General features: G+C 40.8%; 1 protein-coding gene across 5 annotated transcripts in view; it reads left to right on the top strand.

The window, feature by feature from the left end:
* The window catches only part of nf2b (NF2, moesin-ezrin-radixin like (MERLIN) tumor suppressor b), a 56787-nt gene that overhangs the window by 17807 nt on the left and 19781 nt on the right, over positions 1-19199 (top strand). For all 5 annotated transcript variants that reach the window (XM_069912071.1, XM_069912073.1, XM_069912068.1 and 2 more), the window contains 3 exons: positions 11888-12023; positions 14501-14626; positions 15749-15871. In XM_069912071.1, coding sequence (XP_069768172.1) covers positions 11934-12023; positions 14501-14626; positions 15749-15871 — 339 coding nt within the window. In that variant the 5' untranslated portion in view covers positions 11888-11933. The remainder of the gene's footprint in view (positions 1-11887; positions 12024-14500; positions 14627-15748; positions 15872-19199) is intronic.

The raw sequence follows: 19199 nt of genomic DNA, 5'->3' as shown, positions 1-19199 counted from the left end.
AGCATTTTGAGTACAGCTTCATCAAAGCCCTGGGTTGAGTGCCTTCCCCTGACTTCCATTTTACCATTTTTCACTATTTTTATTCAACATTCTTCTAGCATTACTAATTCCAAGAGGCCTTCATTGTGAGAGGAGAAAGTGGAGATGTGGGTTGAAGAGGAGGGTTGGAATGCACGGTTTATGGGTGCTGGGTTCAGTGGGAAGGGCTTGCTGGCATCTGGTTTCAAAAATCATGTTTACATTGTTCATGCAAATGGTTCTTCCACTCGTGCAATAATGAGCACTGGCAATAATGAACACTGGCACTGGCAATAATGAACACAATGTGCATATATTTTGCGGTATTAACGTTTTTGTTTCATGACCCTGAAGGATTTTGTGAATCCAAACTCGATTTCAAAGGCTGCGGAGTGCTTCAAGCATTTTACGGTTATTACATTAATGGGACATATTAGTAGCTAATTCTAAGAACCCCAAGAGTCTTTCAACTTCATTCATGTTCGTGAGGTTTCCCCAAATCATCTTGATATTTGTTACTTGCCATTTTTGTTGCGTTTTTAAAACTTATTTTGTTTAAAGCCCTGAAGGAAAGAAGTTATTCAACTGATTTTTGAAGTGATTGCTGCTTGAAGGTCTTAACAATATTGTTCATGAGTTGAAATGTGTTTTGAAGAATCTGTTTTCTGAGAGAGAATTTGAACAGAAGAGGAATATTTTCAAATCACAGGAATCCATTGACCAGCATAGTTTCAGATTCTCACTCAATCTTTTATTTAGCTCAATTTTATTAGCTAATCCAAGTGTATCTTGTATCTGTGGAGTGTAGCCTTATCCATTCCATATCTAATTGTTTGATGCCATGATCTCAGAATTTGTTAGCTTGTGGAAAACATCATGTGGTGACATATGAATTCTCTTTTCCTTTTTTTTAACTTTATTTATTAATTCAACAAAGTTATTACATATAGTAAAAAAAAGTACATACTATGAACGATAAAAAAAATTATATATAAAAAAAAAGAACTGCCCCTCCCCCTCTCTGGTAGCTCCTTTTAGGAGAGCCAAAGGAAAAAAAAACAAATATATTTACTAAAATCTAATCAAGGGTAAATCTAAATGCAATAATCTGAATATGAAGACCACTTATTAAAAAAAAAAGAATAATTATCATGTAAAACATATGTGATTTTTTTCCATTATCAAACAAGTTTCCATCTCATTATGCCATCTATTAATACCAATCACATTAGCATTTTTCCATGTACTTGCTATACATTTTTTTGCTACAGATAAAGCTAAATATACAAAAGCAATCTGAAAATTGTCTAATCCCAAATCTTTCAAAGTCTTCAACTCACCCAACAAAAATATTGTCAGGTCTAAAAGTATTTTGATCTTCTACAAATGTTCCAAAAACAATTGAATTGCTTTCCATAAAGATTTTATATGAGCACATAACCAAACAGCATGAAAAAAAGTTCCAACCGAATTACCACATCTAAAACCAGAGTCTGATTCATTAAAACCATATTTTAAAAACTTTTCAGGTGTTAAATACAACTGATGTAAAAAATTGTAATTAACCATTGCATAACGAACATTTATCAATCTAGTAACACGATTATGATAGAGATCGAGAATCTGGTTAAATGGTGCCAGAACAACAATGTTGTTCTCAGTGATCGTGGACTCCAGGAACGGGAGGCCAAAGAGGACCTCCCATGGAGCCAGCACATCGAGGTAATAGTGAAGAGTGCTGTTATGTGAGGTACAGGCTTTACAGGTCCAAAAAGCCTAGGCACAGTTTGAATGTAATGACTGTGTTTATTTGCCCACAAGGGAAATTCGCCAGAGGGAATCACAATTACTCACACACTCAAAAGAACAGAAAGCAATTGCATTGGATGCAACTAAACAAGCTAATCTATAAACTGCACTAGATAGAGATGTACAGGAGAGGAAAAGGTAACAACTGTACCCACCACCCTTTGACTTTGTGCAGGTATGGCACCAACCTTAAGGGAAAAAGAAGCACAATATAATGATGATTAATCAGTGTGCACCAGAAAGCCCTGAACCACTACTGGCACACACCTTGATCTTGATTCTCCAGTGTCGGCTCTAACTCATGACCTGGAGTAGAGCTCGGGTTCATTCCTTGGGGAAAAGAGACATGTCGAGCTTTATATCCCCCTGCTAGTTAGTGGGGCTAGCCCAGGTGATTAACAGAGCCAGTGGAGACCACTGTGATCTTTAAAAAAAGTTGCAAGGTGAGTGCTCAGCATAGGTGGTCCTCACCTTAGCTGACAGATGTGGTGGCTTCCGACCAGGTTCCAGCTGGAGTGTCACATGGCAGTCCCTAATTTACATTCTGACCAGGTTCCAGCTGGAAAGGTCACGTGACCCTCCACAGTCCACTCTACAAAGGCATATCAAATTTTATACTTTCAAAGAAGTCTGAGGAGATTCAGCATGTTGAATATGCTGCCAAACAGGTGTACTGCAAAAAGTATATTGACTGGTTGCATCTACAGTCTGGTTTGGAAACTCAAGAGCCCAGGAATGCAGAAGGCTGTAGGAAGTGACAAATCTTGCCATGTCCATCACAGGCACTGCCCTGCCCTCTTAGTGGGGTGCTGCCTCATGAAGGAGCAAGCACCATAAAATTCCTCCTCACCCTGGTCACAATTTCTTCTGGCTGCTATCTTAAGACAGAAAGCATAGAAGCCTGATCTTATATAGACCCTGTGCACATGAACCATAAACTACTCCTGGGCCACTGTCTGCACTATTGAAACATTTTTTTTTGCTGTAACTGCAACTGAGAATATTTATTTATCTTTCCTTTTAAATTTATTGTTTCTCTTTCTGTCTCATGGCATGGTGATAATTTAATTTATTCTATTGTTGTTGGTGTCTTGTCCGTATCTGTACCAAGTAATCATATTGGTGCATCTGCATATTGTAAAAACACAATGCTGGAGAAACTCAGCAAGTCAAATATTGTCCTTTTATAGAGCAAAGATAAAATTATGTAACTGACGTTTTAGGCTTGAGCCCTTCGTCAAGGTATAGAAAAATGTTGGCAGGCATCCGAACAAAAGGTTATCGGAGTAGCATGGTCACAAAGGCAGGAGGTAATAGGTGGAGAAGGGAGGGAGGGCCCAGCAGTAAGCGGGGGAGGAGGATGGCAGGGTGAATAGAGAAGGAAGGGGGTGGAGAGCTGAGGGGAAAAAGACAGGGGGAAGAGAATGGAGGGAGAAAGGAGAGCAGGTTAGTATAAACTGAAGGTTGATGTTAATGCCATCTGGCTGGAGAGTGCCCAGACGGAAAATCATATGTTCATTCAATTTACGGGTGGTCTTGGTGGGGTCATATTTCTGCTAATCTGCACTCCTTTCCCCCTGTTTTGTTTCCACCTCCTTCTTTATTCACCTAGCCACCTCTTCTCCCCTTGCAGTGCTCCACTTATTACTTCCTAGATTTGTGACTACGCTCCCCCCTTTACCCTTTTATTTGGACACATGCCAACAATATTCCACACCTGATAAAGAGCTCAAGCCTGGATTTTTAAAAAAATGCAGACATAAACCACGGTAACAGGCCATTTTAGCCCTACAAGTCCGTGCCGCCTAATTTAAACCTCATTAACCTACACCCCTGGTATGTTTTTGAATGGTGGGAGGAAACCAGAGGCCCCGGTTAAAACCCACGCAGACACAGGGGGAACATACAAACTCCCTACAGACATTGTGGGATTTGAACCCAGGTCCGGTCCTGTTGGCTGATGGTGTAAAGGCGTTGCACTAACCGCTGCACCAACCATACCGCCCTGTCTGTAATGTATTTTTATCTCTGCTATATAAAGGACACTGTTTGACCTGCTGAGTTTCTCCAGTATTGTGTTTTTACATCAACCACAGTGTCTGTAGACTTTAGTGTTTTGCATCTGTATATTGTACTATATTGTACAGAATCCATGCTGCTGAAGACCAGACTGCGCTGGGTGGGTCACGTCTCCAGAATGGAGGACCATCGCCTTCCCAAGATCGTGTTCTATGGCGAGCTCTCCACTGGCCACCGAGACAGAGGTGCGCCAAAGAAGAGGTACAAGGACTGCTTAAAGAAATCTCTTGGTGCCTGCCACATTGACCACTGCCAGTGGGCTGATCTCGCCTCTAACCGTGCATCTTGGCGCCTCGCAGTTCGGCAGGCAGCAACCTCCTTTGAAGAAGACCGCAGAGCCCACCTCACTGACAAAAGACAAAGGAGGAAAAACCCAACACCCAACCCACCAATTTTCCCTTGCAACTGCTGCAACCATGCTTGCCTGTCCTGCATCGGACTTGTCAGTCACCAACGAGCCTGCAGCAGACGTGGACATACCTCTCCATAAATCTTTGTCTGTGAAGCCAAGCCAAAGAAAAATTGTACTATCTTTTTCTTTGGCTTGGCTTCGCGGACGAAGATTTATGGAGGGGGTAAAAAGTCCACGTCAGCTGCAGGCTCGTTTGTGGCTGACAAGTCCGATGCGGGACAGGCAGACACGATTGCAGCGGTTGCAGGGGAAAATTGGTTGGTTGGGGTTGGGTGTTGGGTTTTTCCTCCTTTGCCTTTTGTCAGTGAGGTGGGCTCTGCGGTCTTCTTCAAAGGAGGTTGCTGCCCGCCAAACTGTGAGGCGCCAAGATGCACGGTTTGAGGCGTTATCAGCCCACTGGCGGTGGTCAATGTGGCAGGCACCAAGAGATTTCTTTAGGCAGTCCTTGTACCTTTTCTTTGGTGCACCTCTGTCACGGTGGCCAGTGGAGAGCTCGCCATATAACACGATCTTGGGAAGGCGATGGTCCTCCATTCTGGAGACGTGACCCATCCAGCGCAGCTGGATCTTCAGCAGCGTGGACTCGATGCTGTCGACCTCTGCCATCTCGAGTACTTCGACGTTAGGGATGTAAGCGCTCCAATGGATGTTGAGGATGGAGCGGAGACAACATGGAGCATCATTTAAAATTATTTAGAATCTTGTACAAATATATAAAGTATGGGTGAAGTCTGAAAATTTATAGCTTAAGGCTGTGCAATGCAACCCCTATCAACATAATTATAAATTACAAAGGATTTTTATTTGACCAAGAACCTGCTGATTTTGCATCTTTCAATTTCTTTCAGTTCCCTATATAGAGCCTCTAATGTGTGAGTAAGGTAGTGTAGGACTTCAGGATTTTATCTTTCATGCATTTCATTTGAATAGAACCAATTGTACGGATAACTAGATATCCATTGTTCAGCAACAATAGTAATGCGCTCTTTTTTGGCCTTGTACACAGTGGGCTACCATCTCAATTGGCTTTTACACGTTTTTTTAAATATTCCTAGGTTAACTTGCCATATAAAGTTCAATAACTGAGTTCTGAAGAAAATTTCACTGATGATAAACTAATTTGTCAGCCTTGATTAGAAAAACTAAAAAAAAAGTTATTTTAATCAATGATGGCAAACATTTAACTTTGTGTTAACCCATGATTATAAGCATATTTTCTAAAGCTGCCATGTAGCGAGATGAAGGGGAAGAAAGAGTTTTCATTTGCATTTCAAAGCTCTGAAAAACCCTGGCTCACCTTTAAAATGTTCAATAAAACATTCCCCATCGATCTGAATTTATATGTGGAGAATCGGTTTCATTTCTTACCTAGAAGGCATTATTTCCATGTCTAAATTTAAATTTAAAATTGTTATAGTTGTTAAACAGTGACAAACTGCATAACATAAATTTGATCTGAGGGATTTTGTATTGTTTAAATTAAATCAAAATCTGTATGGCAGCTCTACCCAAGAGAGAGGGTAGCTGAGACACAGCGCTGTTCTTCAGGGTCCTACTCTCTGGCCCTAATGGCCAACAGCTCCATGAAGGCTTTCAACAGTCTGTTAAAAGAGTCAATGGCATCTACGTTTAAATCCTGAAACCATGGTGTCTGCGTCCAAGATGTCAGCGCCCATGCTGGGCAGCATAACACGAGGGGTTTCAAACTCCAGGGATGCAGTAGGACACTAGAAACAGGGAGAATACCCCCACTCCTTCCATCCCCGTTGAGAAGCACAGGAGATGACACTACAGAATGGTGACCATGGAGCAGAGAAAGGCTCAGTGTCTGAAGGACCCACACAGGCTGCAGGAAACTAGCTCATGGGAGCTGGATATCAGAAGTGGGATTTGGGAAGGTGCTGAGGGCAAGAAGGGCTCCCAAAGGGCCTTGGTGTGCTGATCGTATCGGAGGTTTGGATCTGGAGATCGGGTTGCCAATGGTTTGAACCGGAGTCCATGCAATTGCAGAGGCTGCGAGAGCGTTGGAGGAGAATCTATGGTCACTCAGTGACTTTGGAGGGATTCTCTTTTGCTTGTCTTTCTCCTTTTGTTAGGGACACTGGGCAATGCTCAAGGCGATTCTTTGTTTGCCTTTGGCAGACAAAAGTTAAAGTATATGATGTATTCAGTATTCATGTATTATTATTAATGTATGGTGAAACCCGTTATAACGTGATCATTGGGATCCATAAAATCTCATTGTGAAAAATGTGAGGTCACACTAAATCAGGGTTTCACTGTACTTACATTTTCCCAACGACCCCGCTGCTGCCGGGAGCCTGACACCCGAGTCCAATGACTCATCCTATTATATCTGAAATTGTGTTAAATCGGGGCACGTAAAATCAGTGTTTCACCATATTACATGACAATAAAAGGATCCTTTAAATCTTGAGCTTTTGAAAATATTTCCAGTCTATCCATTATATTCTATCTTGATCCATTTGGTGTAATCCATTCAGAGAAGTTTTCCAGTGTTACTATGCTTGCGTTGTTTTAAAATATCAACAAACAACCAAAAATAAAAGTAAAATTTGCAAATCAGTGAAAAGACCACTCAAGCACAATTCTGAAAATCCTATGTCGTTTTACTGAACCTCATGGTCCCATATTTCCTTCTCATACACAATATTTGTGATGCCAATTGTAATTACAGTGTTACAAATTTATTTATCAAATCAAGTATTGTTTTAAAAAAGAGTTTTAATTACTTTGGAACATTGTCATTCTCTGCATTCTAACTTGCCACAATCACAGGAAGCTTAGAAGGAATTAATTACAGCCTGTGAACTTTTGCCATAATGCCTGCTCTTTTATCCTTTAGTCCAGGGGTGTCAAACTCAAATTCACGGAGGGCCAAAATTAAAAACTTGGACTAAGTCGAGGGCCGAACTAAATATTTATTGAAAATTTTCAACAACATCTGCATGTTTTCTCTTCTTTCAACATATGTAATGTTAAACTTTTTCTTATTAAAATAATAGTTTTGGATAAACTCTTTCATTGTCATTGTCATTGTCACTGGCCCATTTCCTTTAGCGTCTGAAACCGTGCACATGACGAGTCAATGAGGGATGATTAAAGCAGTGGTCTTCAAACTTTTTCTTTCCACCCACAGACCACCTTAAGCAATCCCTTACTAATCACAGAGCACCAATGGCACAGGGACGCGAGTGGAAAGAAAAAGGTTGAGAACTGTTGTATTGTGGTAACTCCACATCTGATTAGGTTAATTGTTAGGCAAGTGGTCAGAGAAGGACCCCCCCCCCCCCACCCCAAGAAAGGCTTAAATCACAGGAACAAAATAAACTTCCGTCTCACTGCTCCCAATCTTACACACAGTCCTGATGTGGAATCTGGGGTCGCAGCTCCACGTTCACCCGAGTTCAGGTGCTGTCTGTGTGGAGTTTGTACGCTCTCCCCTTGTCTTGGACCAACAGGTCGGTCGCCTGACGAAGGCACCCGTTGAAATGCCGGCGTCCGGGGCGGTGGAGGAATTGGCTGAGAAGAGCGCGTTGCTCCCACCCCCCACCCATGGTTGGAGAGGGATTAAACTGCGATCTCACGGCGCCGGGCTCGTCTCCAACAAAAGGAGCGGGAGGCAGGGTCCGCTGCGCACGGAGCGAGGGGGAAGGCATTGCCAACGAGACGTTCAGTCCGACGTCGCCGCTGAAGCACAGACCCAGCGAGGATGGTCCCCAACTCCAGCCGCGTCTGTGTGTCCGGGAGCCTGGTGGGCTGAGTGCGGCGCTCCGATCCCTGGGATTCGGGACTCTGAGATCCCTCCACACCTCCGGCGTCTTCATTTTCACTTTCAGTGTGCATGCGCTATACTGGCGCGGCGGCCAGCGGGCCAACTCTAATATATATTTAATCTGATCTTGCGGGCCAAATATAATTATATGTGGCCTTTGGTGAGGTCAACAAAGGTGATGTAGAGTCCTTTGTTTTGTTCTCTGCACTTTTCTTGGAGCTGTCTGAGGGCAAAGACCATGTCAGTAGTTCGCCTGTTTGCGCGAAAGCCACACTGTGATTCTGGGAGGACATTTTCGGCAACACTAGGTATTAGTCTATTAAGGAGAATCCTAGCGAAGATTTTGCCTGCAATGGAGAGCAGCGTGATTCCCCTGTAGTTTGAGCAGTCTGATTTCTCGCCTTTGTTTTTGTACAGGGTGATGATGATGGCATCATGAAGGTCCTGAGGGAGCTTTCCTTGGTCCCAGCAGAGTATGAAAAACTCATGCAGTTTGGTATGCAGAGCTTTGCCGCCAGCCTTCCAGACCTCTGGGGGGGATTCTATCCATACCTGCTGATTTGCCACTTTTCAGATGTTCAGTTGCTTTATATGTCTCTTCCCGGGTAAGGACCTCATCCAGCTCTAGACTCAAGGGTTGTTGAGGAGCTGGAGCAGGGCGGATTCTTGGACTGAGCGGTTGGCACTGAAAAGAGATTGGAAGTGTTCTGACCATTGATTGAGGATGGAGATCTTGTCGCTGAGGAGGACTTCGCCGTCTGAGCTGCGCAGAGGACTTTGGACTTGGGGTGAGGGGCCGTACACCGCCTTTAGTGACTCATTAAATATCCCTGAAGTCGCCAATGTCGATGCTAAGCTGGGTTCGTTTGGAGAGGCTAGTCCACCACTCATTTTGGATCTCCAGGAGTTTGCGTTGAAGATGGCTGCATGCGAGACAGAAGGCTTGTTTTTTTCTCTGGCCAGGAAGGCTTTGCAAGGTGAGCCTGGTGGGCAGATCGCTTCTTTGCCAGCAGCTCCTGGATTTCCTGGTTGTTTTCGTCAAACCAGTCCTTGTTTTTCCTGGAGGAGAAGCCCAGAACCTCTTCAGTGGATTGCAGTCTGGCCGTTTTCAGCTGATCCCAGAGGGTTTCAGGAGACGTGTCCGTGAGGCAGTTTGCATCCTCGAGCTTTGCTTGGAGGTTTGCCTGGAAGTTTCCTCTCACTACGTCTGACTGCAAGTTTCCAACATTGAACCTCTTTCTGTTCTTGAACTTTGGCTTGAAGTGAAGGTTGAGCTTGCAGCAAACAAGCCGGTGGTCAGTGTGGCATTCCACCCTGGGCATGACCCTGGTGTGGAGCACATCTCGTTTGTCTCTTCCTCGCACCAGAATGTAGTCCAGGAGGTGCCAGTGTTTGGATCGGGGATGCATCCAGGTAGTCGTCAGGCTGTCTCTCTGCTGGAAAAGGGTGTTAGTAATGACAAGCCGTTGTTCTGCGCAGAGTTTCAACAGGGGGCGCCCTTTTTCATTGCACTTGCCAGGATTCCTGGCCAGGTTTCTGAGTCTTTGCCGACGCGAGCGTTGAAGTCGCCAAGGATGACAACCTTGTCGGCTGTAGGGGTGCGTTGGATAAGGTTGCGCAGATCAGTGTAGAACTTGTCCTTTTCTGCTGGTTCCGCCTGAATGGTTGGAGCATAGACACTGATGAGGGTGATGCGTCACTTGTTTTGAAGGGGGAGTCGCATGGACATGATCCGGTCAGAGTGGCCTGTCGGGAGGTTTTTGAGTTTGGAGGCAATGGAGTTCTTGACCATGAAGCCAACACCAGATAGGCGTCGTTCAGCCTGAGGCTTGCCAAACCAGTAGAGTGTGTAGCCCGCACCCTGTTCTTGGAGGCTGCCTACATCTGCAAGGCGGACTTCGCTGAGAGCGGCTATGTCGATGTCGATTCTGAGGAGTTCATGTGCGATGAGGGCAGACCGACGTTCAGGTCGGTGGCTGTCAGCCTTGTCTAGCATGGTTCTGATGTTCCAGCATGCTAGCTTGAGTTTGTGAGCATCTTTTGAGGGGGAGGACGTGGACATGTCCTCGGGCCTGCACAAAGGAGCTTTTAGGTGGAGTGCAGTGTGCGCACTACTGGCCCTATCCTTTACACCCATGGTTCGTGTGGCGTGGCCAAGCAAGCTGGGACGTGGCAGCGAGGTCCTTGGGTCGTAGGTTTTATATCGGAGTGACCTTCTATGCAGGTTGCTTAACCGGGCTGAACCATTTCTGGAGATCTACATAAAATGTGTGTGTGTGTGTGTGTGTGTGTGTGTGTGTGTGTGTGTGTGTGTGTGTGTGTGTGTGTGTGTGTGTGTGTGTGTGTGCTTGCAACATTAAATTCTATCAATATGGTAATTAATAGTCTTTCTCTTTCTCATAAGGTATTCAAAAATAGGTCTGGATAGAAAATAAATAAAAATTAAACAATCCCTTTAACTAAACAAAGGGAAAATTCTACCTTATTTAATGATATGATCTATGACAACAATATTTAAACCTATATTTGACAAGTTAATTTAAAACAAAAGAAAAACAAGATTAACTTGTAAAAATTGTGAAGATATGGATTGAATAGTGACCTTCAGACACTGGAGGGAGTGTCTGGACCATCCAGACTTATTTAATCTTCCAATTATGGTAGTAATCTATGAATAGGTCCCACATCTTGTCAAATTGAAACTTTCTATCTTTAATGTTGTATCTAATTTTCTCCCAACTTAAATAGGACATAACATCATGTAACTACTGTGTATGGTTGGTGAAGGGTCATCTTTCCATTTCAATAAAATTGCTCATCTGGCTATCAATGAGATAAAAGCTAAAACTTTCTCTTGGGTTGTAGACAGAGGTATATCTGGTTCACGAGAGAAACCAAACAACGCAATTAAAGGGTATGGTTCTATCGCTCCCCCTAACTTTAGAATTTGGCTATGACCCTGGATGTACCAGTGGTGATTTCTCAGAGTCCATCACTTTATACTTTGGATTAAATTCCATCTGACAGCTCACTGCTCATGTGTGTGTGTGTGTGTGTGTGTGTGTGTGTGTGTGTGTGTGAAATATGAACCTAGGGTTTGAAGAAGTACAGAAAGGGCTGCTTTGAACGCCAGTTGCATATCCTAAAATGAAGCTTACTTCACTGTTTATCCACTTGTAGTTTAACATTTGAGGTACACCTATCATGATCTGCTTTTCTTGAAAACTTCAGTTGATTATTGCACTGGTACAAAAGCTAAGGCTTCATATGTAATTTCCTGATGCTTCTCCCTTTTATCATTTTGGACTATGTTAAAGATCATTCCAACCAAAAATCCACATCTATTGTAAGCAAAAATGCAGCATTCTGTGCTCATAGATTGATAGAGTGGAGATTTAGAAGGACTTCCAAGTCATTTGAAAGTAAAACACAAAAGGCTTAAGACACCATGGTTGAAGTAAAAACACAAGGCTGGAGGAACTCAATAGGTCAAACAGTGTCCTAAAGATATAGCCTGAAACGTCAGTTATGTATTTTTATCTCTGCAATATAAAGGACACAGTTTGATCTGCTGAGTTTTTCCACCATTGTGTTTTTACTTTTAAGTCATTTAAAAACCCTGGCTAACATTTTATCAAAGCTTATAAAAGAAATATCACTTATCCATGCTAGAGTTTAGATGTAGAGCACATGTGAACAATGTGTCTATGTAGTCATTGAATCGGTAAATGGTCTCTTGTACACTTAATATTAATATTGATTTCATTTTCCAGGTTTAAAATTGCACTTAAAGAATACCCTCAAAGGATTTAGAAGAAAATGTCGATAATGGTGTTAAAGAAAAAGCAACCTAAAACTTTTAAAGTTAAGGTTATTACTATGGATGCAGAAATGGAATTCAGCTGTGAGGTAAGAGTTAGTTTCTGTTTTAGACATTAAAAAAAAATTATGTTGTGCCCTTGGATTATTCAAGTATTTTAAAATGTCATTGTTGTTATGGAGGGAAGAGCCGCAAATGATTTGAGTAGAGCAAAGTATTTTGGCAGATTGGTTAGTTTCTGGCCATGGTAATTATGTAGAGGTTCTGGGATGTGACACTTTTGTTGGGAGGTGGGGATAGCATCCTCCTTTACAAATAGTGCATCTGAATCTTGTGTTTAACTTCAGAGAGAGTTGAACTCTTTGCATTAATTCAACTGAAATATGGCATTTCTAACAATGCAGCATTCTTTAGCATGGCAGTATGACCCAGATATAATGCTCAGAACCCTGGAGTGGTGTTTGTTTGTACCAGCAACCATCTCATTGAGGTGCGATGTTACCAATTTGCTTAAATAGCCAATTGCAAAATTAGGGTCAAATGAAACCTGCTGAGGAACATCACTGGTCCAACATACAAAAAAATCTGATATAAATTATAGTTATGCCATAGCAATGAAAGCATTATTTCAAAATGCAACAAACAGTTCCTTAATTATCTATTGTAAACAAAAATGGAGAAGAATGTGTATTTTGCTATGAATTTTTAATCTTGGATTTAATTTATTAAAAAGGATGGCTGTAATTGTGTATCTAGAGTTGGTAAGTAATTTTAAATATTCTTTGATAAATGTCATTTTATCTCTTAAGATTTTCTGATTAGCCTTCTGAGAACGTGACTTTTTAATACTTCAAAAGTAACTTCATATGAGGAGTACATTGATACATTCAAATGCTGATAGTGGAATATAAATACACCCTCATTCTTTACTTACATTTAATCTCTTTTATTTGCCACTTTTCAAGTATCAAATACATTTTCCAGTGTTGTTGTTTCTAATGTTGATGTTGGATTGTGATCCAGGCAGCAAATTAAATATTTATATTAACAGGAAACAAAATGTTGATTTACAGTAGTGTATATTTGTTGGCTATCATCGCTACAGAGTGCCAAAAAGGTGAGGGATTTTTGTTAGTATATATTGCTTATTTTCTGGTATTTTTAAAGTTTATTATTTTTATTTTGAATAGCTTTTTAATGACTCCAATTATCAGAGATGTAAACAATTTTGTCAAAAAGATCATTGGGATGGTGTGGGGTTGTGGCCTGAGAATCTATTACTTCAGGTCAATTCCCCACTTGTGGGGAATTCACGAGGCCCTCAGCACAAACCGACTGGCAGAGTTGCGGAAAGTAAATATACTCATTGCAATCCTGAAGGTATAATTATGGCATGATTTCAAATAGCCTATTTGTATTATATACATGAATGTTAGAGGACAAAATAAATAAGGTCACTGAATTGGAATATCTATCCAACATTAAGAAAGATAAAATGTCTGATTGGCATCTGTTCTTGTTTTTAATGAAATATATCTTCAGGGATTTGTACACATCTATAAAATGTTTATACTTGAAACCAATCCTAACTTTCCCAAATAAAAAGATAATGAAGTTCTTTCAGAATACTTTTCATTTTTGTTACTTCTGAGTTTTATTTCAGGTACATCCTGTGCTTATTTAAGCATGTTTCTTTCTAACAAAATTATTAGCCCTGACCAATTTCACTTTTTTAATATCCTTTTTCTTCTGATTCCCGAGCAAGTGCTAATTCATGCTGGAGTATTGTTTCCTAGTATTAGGAACTCTTGGCAATATTTTCTGATGATGAGTGCCAAGGTATTTGAACATCATGGATGGTTTTATCAAGCACTGAAGCAGCAGACTTTCCAGCAGGGATGATGGTAATTGACAGTTAATTATTGGGTACATTCCTCTTTGTTTAATGTATGAACTTGTGATTAGGATCCCCGTTTACATTCCTTCACACCACAGGCATTTTTTACTCATTCATTTTGGGATCTGAGCGTTGCTAGGATCGATTGCCGCCTGCAATTTTTCTATTAGGAAGGAGATGGTGGACCACCGGAATATTTCTGTGGCCAAACTAATTGAGTTTCTGGTCAATAGTGACTCATGAGGTGTTAGCGGTGGGCTCTTTGGTGATGCCATTGAATTTGAAGATGGGTGGTTAGACCATCTTTTTGGAGAACGTTATTGCCTTTTATTCTTGTGTCCGAGATGTTATCTGCCGCGCATGCTTCAAGATTTTCTTGCGTGAAAGGGCAAAGCCCACTTTATTTGCTAACGATTCGCAAAATTAGGGTCAACATGAGACCCTTTGATGAAGCAGCAGAAGGTGGTTGGACCTAGGCTACGGACCTGTGGATCTCCTGGTTACATTAGAGCTGCAATAATTGGTTTCCACCAACCAGGATAATCTTCCTTTGTTCATTGATTTCAGTTGTGTAAGAACATCTTGATGCCGTGCTCTGTCCTGACTGAAGGACAGCCACCTCTGGAATTCAGCTCTTTGGCTCACGCTTATTTTTATTTGCATTGTTAGGTGAAGTGGAAAGGGAAAGACCTCTTTGACCTCGTATGTCGAACAATTGGGTTGCGAGAAACGTGGTTTTTTGGACTACGATACGTTGTAAAAGATACATCTGCATGGTTAAAAATGGAGAAAAGGGTTGGTATTGTTTTCATTAAAAATATTCTATTGCTTGTAGAAATCAAGAAATTTTACACTTGAATGTCTAAAACTATGAAGTGTCAAGTACTAGCTTGTTTTTGCAATTTGTATTATATTAGTCTTTGACTACTATATGTATGGAGAAAATTTTAACCAAAATATTTTACAAGATCACAGTTTAAATATTTTTAGTAAATATCAGACTATTAAACTGCACAAATTCAAATGTTTTCTGAAGCATAAAACTGGATTGGGATTTCGATTAAATTTTAGGAAAATTCCAACAAATGTGTCAAAATTCAGAATTGTAGTGCATCTGATATGGATTTGAATGGACACCTACTATCTTTATTGCACCGTGCCAAATAAGCATCAATGGTCATGCTGGACAAGCTAATAGATTCTGTGGCTTGACTGTTGGGGTCTATTACGTCACTCATTGGAAAGCAATGGACAGTGGTAATGGAAATTACTAATAAACAATGGAAGTTGCATGGAAATTTGTGGACAACTGATAGCAGAAAATGTGTGCAGCGTTATTCAAGACAGGCAACGATTGTGAAAGGGTAGCAATGGGGTTAATTTGGAGTCCTAATGATTGGTGTCTGTGCTATCTTTTGCTTCATAAAATTATCTTTGAAATTTTGTGCTTTGTTTTAATAATAAGCTTCAAAACATCTTTGTCACTTGCAAGGGAACTGTCTTCATAATCAGCAATAATGTTTGGCGAAGATGATGTTCCAGTTATGCTTGCTCTTTTAATTCCTTTAACATCGTTGATTTAATTGACAGTTTAATTTAACTAAAAATGTTGTACCACATGATAGCTTTCAACTTGGATGTATGTATAAGAGGGACCTAAGGTGATTGTATATTTCACTTTTCTCTTTCCCCTCTGTGAGGATAGGCTTAACTACATTCTAATGCCTCTGACATATAATTTCTTGTATCCATTTATCGATACAATTCCTGTCACAAACTGTTGTAATTCAAGTTGTCATGCAACTATATTGATTTTAATTTTTTAAATGTAGTTAAATTTTAAAGTAACCATTAATAGTACTATTTTCTATTTGAATTACTGGAAGAATTTGTTTGTTGCTTTATCACCGTAAGCAGGTACTAGATCAAGAGGTTCCCAAGGAGGACCCAATTACATTTCACTTCCTGGCCAAATTTTATCCTGAGAAAGTGGAAGAAGAACTTGTTCAAGAAATCACCCAGCACCTTTTCTTCCTGCAGGTATGTGTCCTTCTGTACGTTAGTTTTGTTTAAGAGGTTTTCCAGCCTTATGTATCCAGTGCAAGCGGCAGGGACCATGGGCAGCAGGTCCAGCTATTCGGTTGGTTCCAGGCAGATCTAGTCATGCTATCTATAATTTTATGATGGAATAGGTATTGAAAGATTAAAGTAAGATAATTCTGCTTTGGTTTTGTGTCCTTAGCATTGCAGTCAAGAGAAGGGTGATTCGGGGGTGTAGATTTAAGACTAAGATGAGAAAGAGTAGTGAATCTGTGGAATTCTTTCTCCAAAGGAGGAGCCCGCTCATTAAATATATTTATGACACAGATATATTTTTTGCAGAGTAGCGGAATTATGGATAATGGGGAATTATGGATAATGGGGAATTATGGATAATGGGGAATTATGGATAATGGGGAATTATGGATAATGGAGAATTATGGATAATGGGGAATTATGGATAATGGGGAAAAGCAGGTAAGTGGAACTGGGTCCATGCCCAGATCAACCTTGTAGAATGTGGGCAAAGAAGGCTAAAAGGATCAGATGGCTGACTCCTGCTCCTATTTATTATGTTCTTTTGAAATTTGGTGCATGGTACTGGTTGGATCAGAATTAGATTAGTGATTTTTTTTTGGGGGGCCAATCAGATTTAAAAATTATTTGAAACTTGGAGGTCTCACAAATTGATGAGGATCAACTGGAACTGGCACTTTTACTGGACCAAGGTAGTGAGAGAGAGTGTGTGTGTGTGAGATTAACATACTAGAGAGAGAGAGAGAGAGAGTGTGTGTGTGTGATTAACATACTATAGAGAGAGTGTGTGTGATTAACATACTAGTGAGAAAGAGTGTGATTGACATACTATAGAGAGAGTGTGTGTGATTAACATACTATAGAGAGAGTGTGTGTGAGATTAACATACTATAGAGAGTGTGTGATTAACATACTATAGAGAGAGCATGTGATTAACATACTATAGAGAGTTTGTGTGATTAACACACTATAGAGTGTGTGTGATTAATACACTTTTATATATATATAGAGTGTGTGTGCATATATGTAAAACACACACACCACTCTACCTATATATATGTAGTGAGTGTATCATACACACACACTCACTCTCTCTCTCCCTATATATAGTGTGTGTAAGTGAGATACATGAACTCTACACATATATAAAAAAACATAGACTACAGCACAGGAAGTATGCCATTTGGCCTTTCTAATCCATGTCAAAATATTCTGTTAGTCCCATTGACCTGTACCCAGTCCATAACCCTCCAGACCTCTCCCATCCATGTATCTATCCAATTTATTCTTAAAACTTGAGTGAGGCTGCATTTACCATGTTAATATATATTAAATGAGTGAGAGTGTGTATATAATTGAGAAGATAGTCATAAAAAACAAACTTGGAAGGACTGAATAGAGATAAAGATTCATGAAAGGTTAAAGTGAAGCATGGGAAACAAAATTGTTAGGTCTAAGGGATGGATCCACAAGTCAGGCAATACTGATTTTTAATTATTTAAGACTACAAACTTTAAACTGCTGTTAGTTAGCTTAGTAGAGAAATTAAAGTAAAGGAGGAACTGCTGTACTGCACAAGTAAATTTGTGGATCATCTTTAAGTATTGGCCAACACAGTGGAATGGTTAGGAATAAAGACTGAAGCAACTGGAAAATTATGCTTGTGCATGAATAGTGACCTACTTAATTGTATGTTATATAATAGATTTGTCTGATTGATAGAAAGCTGTGTCCAGTTATGATTGGGAATGGACTGTCAGAGTTTTATTTTTTTTACCATATAACCACTTACAGCACAGAACAGGCCAGTTCGGCCCTACTAGTCCATGCCGTAGCAAATCCCCACCCTCCTAGTCCCACTGACCAGCACCCAGTCCATACCCCTCTAGTCCCCTCCTATGCATGTAACGATCCAGTCTTTCCTTAAATGTAACCAATGATCCCGCCTCGACCACGTCTGCCGGAAGCTCATTCCACATCCCCACCACCCTCTGAGTAAAGAAATTTCCCCTCATGTTCCCCTTATAATTTTCCCCCTTCAATCTTAAACCATGTCCTCTAGTTTGAATCTCCCCCTTTCTTAATTGAAAAAGCCTATCCACATTTACTCTGTCTGTCCCTTTTAAAATCTTAAACACCTCGATCAAGTCCCCTCTCAATCTTCTACGCTCCAGAGAAAAAAGCCCAAGTCTGCACAACCTTTCCCTGTAACTCAGACCCTGAAATCCTGTCAACATTCTCGTGAACCTTCTCTGCACTCTCTCTATTTTGTTTATATCTTTCCTATAATTTGGTGACCAAAACTGTACACAGTACTCCAAATTTGGCCTCACCAATGCCTTGTACAATTTCATCATAACCTCCCTACTCTTGAATTCAATACTCCAATTTATGAAGGCCAACATTCCAAATGCCTTCTTCACCACACCATCTACCTGAGTATCAGCCTTGAGGGTACTATTTACCATAACTCCTAAATCCCTTTGTTGCTCTGCACTCCTCAATTGTCTACCATTCAATGTATATGACCTGTTTAAATTTGCCTTTTCAAAATGTAGCACCTCACATTTATCTGTATTAAATTCCATCAGCCATTTCTCAGCCCACACCTCCAGCCTTTCTAAATCACCTTTTAATCTACAGTAATCTACCTCACTGTCCACAACACCACCAATCTTTGTGTCATCCACAAACTTGCTTATCCAATTCTCCACCCCTACATCCAGATCGTTAATATATATAACAAATAATAGTGGACCCAGGACCGAACCATGAGGAACTCCACTAGTCACCGGCCTCCAATTGGACAAATAATTTTCTACCACTACTCTCTGACACCTCCCATCCAACCACTGCTGAATCCATTTCACTACCTCTTTATTTATACCTAATGCCTCCACCTTTTTTCCTAACCTCCTGTGGGGAACTTTGTCAAAAGCTTTACTAAAGTCCAAATAGACAACATCCACAGCTTTCCCTTCATCAACCTTTTTTGTAACCCCCTCGAAGAACTCAATCAGATTTGTCAAGCATGATCTACCCCTGACAAAACCATGCTGATTACTCCCTATCAATCCCTGTACCTCCAAAAATTTGTAAATAGCATCCCTCAGAACACTTTCCATCAACTTGCCCACCACAGACATCAGACTTTCAGGCCTATAATTCCCAGGTTTGCATTTGGACCCTTTCTTAAACAGAGGAACCACATGCGCCATCCTCCAATCCTTTGGCACCACCCCCGTGGCCAGTGACATCCTAAATATCTCTGTTAATGGCCCCACTAACTGTC

The sequence above is a fragment of the Narcine bancroftii genome, chromosome 14 (genome assembly GCF_036971445.1).
Source record: "Narcine bancroftii isolate sNarBan1 chromosome 14, sNarBan1.hap1, whole genome shotgun sequence".
Classification (NCBI taxonomy): domain Eukaryota; kingdom Metazoa; phylum Chordata; class Chondrichthyes; order Torpediniformes; family Narcinidae; genus Narcine; species Narcine bancroftii.
The sequence above is the reverse complement of the archived record's forward strand: the minus strand, read 5'-3'. Positions and strand labels throughout refer to the sequence as shown.